This window comes from Gossypium hirsutum, chromosome D05 (assembly GCF_007990345.1).
Source record: "Gossypium hirsutum isolate 1008001.06 chromosome D05, Gossypium_hirsutum_v2.1, whole genome shotgun sequence".
NCBI classification, from domain to species: Eukaryota; Viridiplantae; Streptophyta; class Magnoliopsida; order Malvales; family Malvaceae; genus Gossypium; species Gossypium hirsutum.
In genome coordinates, this window is record NC_053441.1 from 17,401,970 (window position 1) to 17,406,529 (window position 4,560).

General features: G+C 38.0%; 1 protein-coding gene across 1 annotated transcript; it reads left to right on the forward strand.

Annotated features, from left to right (window-relative positions):
- Window positions 1–2,251, forward strand: LOC121217788 (tubby-like F-box protein 5). The gene is made up of 5 exons (XM_041094074.1): window positions 1–194; window positions 334–831; window positions 910–997; window positions 1,082–1,214; window positions 1,292–2,251. The coding sequence occupies exons 2-5, from the start codon at window positions 430–432 to the stop codon at window positions 1,896–1,898; spliced, it is 1,230 nt and encodes a 409-aa protein (XP_040950008.1). The 5' UTR covers window positions 1–194; window positions 334–429; the 3' UTR covers window positions 1,899–2,251.
- The last annotated feature ends 2,309 nt before the right edge of the window (window positions 2,252–4,560 follow it).

The following is a 4,560-nucleotide window of genomic DNA, read 5'->3' on the forward strand; positions in this document are numbered from 1 at the left end:
GTCTTTCAAATTAGAATCAGAGAGAAAGCCGGTGCGGTACTCGCTAACGCAGAGAAGTCTGAGGCGGTGGTAGCGACGGAGATAGGTGGACAGAGAAAGAGAAAAAGAAAATAAAGAAAACAATCAAACAGCCTGTGTTTATGTTTTATAAACAAAATAAAGGTTACAAATTTCAAGGTTTGATTGGAGATTGTGTAAGTTCTCTGCTTTCCGTTTCCTGTTTTCCAATGAATTTGTCTCTCCCTTCTGAAAATTCTTACATTTTTCTATGTCCTCCCCTAAAAGTTTTAAATATTGAAGGCTTTTCTTTTTTTGTTTGTTTGTTTGTTTCAGGTAAATATCAAAAACCAAAAAGGGAAAAACAAAAACAAGCCCTTTAAGATCTCATATATATTTTCTAGCATTTTTAGTGATTATTAATTTATTATTATGCTTTATCCTCTTTCTTTAGCTGTATTTAGGCAAAAGTCAAGAGAAATGCCGTTGAAAAGCTTTGTTCGGGAGATAGGAAACATGTCAAAGAAATTTACCAAGAAGGAAAAACATGAATGTAGGAGGGGAGGAGCCTATATTGCTCCCGATTCTTCACCATTATCATCAACAGCTGGTTCTTCAACTGCATTAACGGAACACGGACGATGGGCTAATTTACCTCCTGAATTACTTTTAGATATAATTCAAAGAGTGGAAGCAAGGGAAACGTGTTGGCCTGGAAGGGGAGATGTGGTTGCTTGTGCTTCTGTTTGCAGATCCTGGAGACAAATCACTAAAGAGGTTGTTAAAACCCCTGAACAATGTGGCTTCTTAACTTTCCCCATCTCTTTAAAGCAGGTAAACTTCATTTATTACTATTAATTTCCCCTTGTAGAAAAAAGGGTAAAAATAAATAGGTTATTTTTCTGGGTATAGCCTGGATCAAGGGATACTCCGATTGAATGCTTTATTCAGAGGGAAAAGGCAACTTCAACATATCGATTATATATGGGTCTCAGTCCTGGTAATTTTTTTCTTCTTATGGTGTTTCAACTTAGTGATATGTCGATCTAACTGATATTTATTAGTGTATTTACGAATTTTACAGCTCTCTCGGGTAATTTGAATAAGCTGTTACTGGTTGCTAAAAAAGTTAGAAGGGCTACCTGTAATGATTTTGTGATATCATTAGTTGGCAATGATTTCTCTAGATCAAGCAACAACTATGTTGGAAAACTCAAGTAAGATTTTAAATGTGTTATTTTTGCTTTAAGGATTGGTTGTCGTGCAGTTTAAGAATGAAAAGTTAAATCAACAGATCTAATTTCATGGGAACCAAGTTCAACATTTTTGACAGTCAACCTCCGAAAGACTCTCTGGTCCGATCCACTAATCGATCCCTTCAGAAAACTCATTTGAGACAGGTGTCTCCAAGGAAACCTATGTTTATCACAGCCAAAATCTCTTATGAGCTCAATGTTCTTCGGACCAGAGGTCCGAGGAGAATGAAGTGTGATATGTACTCGATCCCTGCCTCTGCAATCGGACAAGGCGGGACCGCTCCTACTCCAACGGCGTTCACAAATTGCAATGATGAGGCACGACTTGGGTTCAAAACTCTGAAATCGACACAAAATGTACCCCTAGTATTGAGAAATAAAGCTCCTAGATGGCATGAACAGTTGCAGTGTTGGTGCCTAAATTTTAAAGGACGAGTTACAGTAGCTTCCGTAAAGAATTTCCAGCTGGTGGCCGCAGCAGAGCCAAGCCAAAATGTTGCAGTACCGGAACAAGAGAAAGTGATTCTGCAATTCGGCAAGATCGGTAAGGACATTTTCACCATGGATTATCGTTACCCACTCTCAGCTTTACAAGCATTTGCAATCAGCTTAAGCAGCTTTGACACAAAACCTGTTTGTGAATAGCAATTCTCGTGTTCCCTCTGTTGGCATAATCATGGTAGTGTTCATTCACTACAGCCTGGTTGTAAATATTTTGGTTGGAAGCACTTTACGCTTTGCCATTTTCGTCGGCAGCAGCATTCGCACCCTGCATGCTTCGTATAGAATCGCACCAAAACTGCTTTTGTTTTACCATAGTAATATAACATGGAAATACAAAAGGAAATGAAGAGCATGGTCAGTAGTATATTTTGTAATAGACTGGCTTGTACATTTTGTTTAAGAGAAGCAATATTATATATATATATTTATACTTTTTCAAAATTTGTAGAACCTTTTATAATTTTTTTAAAGAATTTGCTGATGTAGCAATATGTTCTACTAGTATCAATTTTATTCAGGAGTTTTGTTAATCACACCAACAGTTAACCTGATATTTTCTAATAAAATGGGTTTAATTATTCTTTTGGATTAATAAGAAGAGTTGAATTGACTGCGAATTAAATAGATTTTTTTTTCTTTTGTAAAGAAGTTTTGGACTTATAAGCCTTTCTTTAAATAATATATACAACATTTGGGCTCTCAATGAAAAATGCAATTGAAATAGCAAAAGTTGACGAAAAGTGCTTGTTAAAACATTAATAATTTCTCCCACAGACATCCAAAACACTTGGTGGAAACTTCATTCTTTATTTCATACATATAAATTATTTTTATGCAGATGAAATCAATAAATAATAATTATAGAATTAATTATTATGTCAGTCAAAATAAAAGTTATTGAATGGAAGATAAATGGAAATGTTCTCCGAAATTCAAATTTCCTCTCAACCGAAGCCCTTCCGATTAAAGATAGGAGAGGGTCAATATATTTGATCCCATTGAAAATAAGATGAATCGAAATGAGCTTTAATTTATCAAGTTGTCTAATAGGTTAAACATAAGAAACTCACGTTTTTGCCTCCCTGGATGAGTGGTCCTCATGCCTTTACCCTAAGCTACCATCAGTGAAGTAGACATCGTAGACTCCTCCAACAGGTGCACAAAATTTCAAAATAGAAAAGCCAAAAAGTCCAAACTTTTATATCTTCCAAAATTTTGGAATAGGCTTTGGCAATATACACGATTAATCATACGATACCACGCAATTTAACAGTCCCAATCATATGAAGGGACTACGGAGCAACGGTCTCCACCAGGAAAATGGAATAAGGAACCCACTGACATAAGGGAACCTGGAATTGGATGATGAGGATTCTAAATATAGAAAGATGTTGCGGAAAGGATCGATTCGAGAACTCCGATATGACTACAAGTAAATTGACCGGAACGAAAAATAAAGTGAACACAAGGATTTACGTGGTTCGGCTTTAATGCCTACGTCCACGGGCAGAGGCGAAAAGAAATTTCACTATAACAAGATGAAGATTACAAGTGTTTTACACTCAAGACACAACCCGAGAACCTCACAACTCTCAACCCCTATAGAAAACCCGAAAGCTAAAATCCTAGCTTTCAAAGAACAAGCTTTGCTCTCTCTTGGTTTGGGATGATGAATATGGCTAATGAACCTCTCTATTTATAAGAGAGTTCAAGGACATAATTGTCCAAAACTTTGGCAAAGATTTGTGGTTGAAAATGGACACCAACAACCATCCACTAATCCACTACCACCAACAACCCACTACCAACAACAACAATCCACTACCAATTTTAAGCCATTTCTTAACAAATCTCCACCTTGGCTTGAAATTTACCAAGCTGAACATCATAGTGAATTCCTCGAACTGGATCACCTCTTCCAAACGCCTCTCTGGCGCTAATCAATCCCGAATACCTATCAAGTCCAAGCAATGCTTGAACTTATATGCAGGGATCACCTTAGTTAACATATCTGCAGGATTCTTCTCGGTAGCAACCTTGCTGATAACAATGTCACCTTGCGTAACATGTTCCCGAACAAAATGATATCTGACATCAATGTGTTTGGTCCGTTCATGAAACATCTGATTTTTAGTCAGATGTATGGCACTCTGGCTATCGCAAAATACAACAGTGAAATCCTGTTGTAAACCCAAACTGCTTACTAGACCTTTCATCCACAATGCTTCTTTCACTGCTTCTGCTAACGCCATATATTCCGCCTCAGTCGTAGATAAGGCTACGGTAGACTGTAACACAGCTTTCCAACTAATGGCTCCTCCAGAATAAGTGAAAACATAACCCGTCAGAGATCTTCTTTTGTCCAGATCTCCAGCATAATCAGAGTCCACATAGCCCGTGACACTGCTAGTGCAGTCACTCTGATCATATACCAAGCATAAATCTGCAGAACCTCTCAAGTACCTGAGAATCCATTTCACGGCCTGCCAGTGTTCCTTGCCAGGACAACTCATGTATCTGCTGACCACACTAACTGCATGTGAAATGTCTGGACGAGTGCAAACCATTGCATACATCACGCTTCCAACTGCACTCGAGTATGGAATGTGAGACATTTGCTGCTTTTCTTCATCAGATTGTGGTGACAACTCTGCAGAGAGTTTGAAATGTGGTGCCAACGGAGTACTCACAGTTTTCGCTTTATCCATGCCGAAGCGTTGAAGAACCTTTTCAATGTAGTTCTTCTGCGACACACGAAGCTTGCCCGCCTTGCGATCTCTGTGAATATCCATGCCCAAAATTT

Coding starts and splice junctions, on each gene's coding strand:
- LOC121217788 (XM_041094074.1), top strand. CDS start 430: ATGCTTTATCCTCTTTCTTTAGCTGTATTTAGGCAAAAGTCAAGAGAA. Junction 832..909: donor TCCCCATCTCTTTAAAGCAG/GTAAACTTCATT, acceptor TTCTGGGTATAG/CCTGGATCAAGGGATACTCC. Junction 998..1,081: donor ATATATGGGTCTCAGTCCTG/GTAATTTTTTTC, acceptor CGAATTTTACAG/CTCTCTCGGGTAATTTGAAT.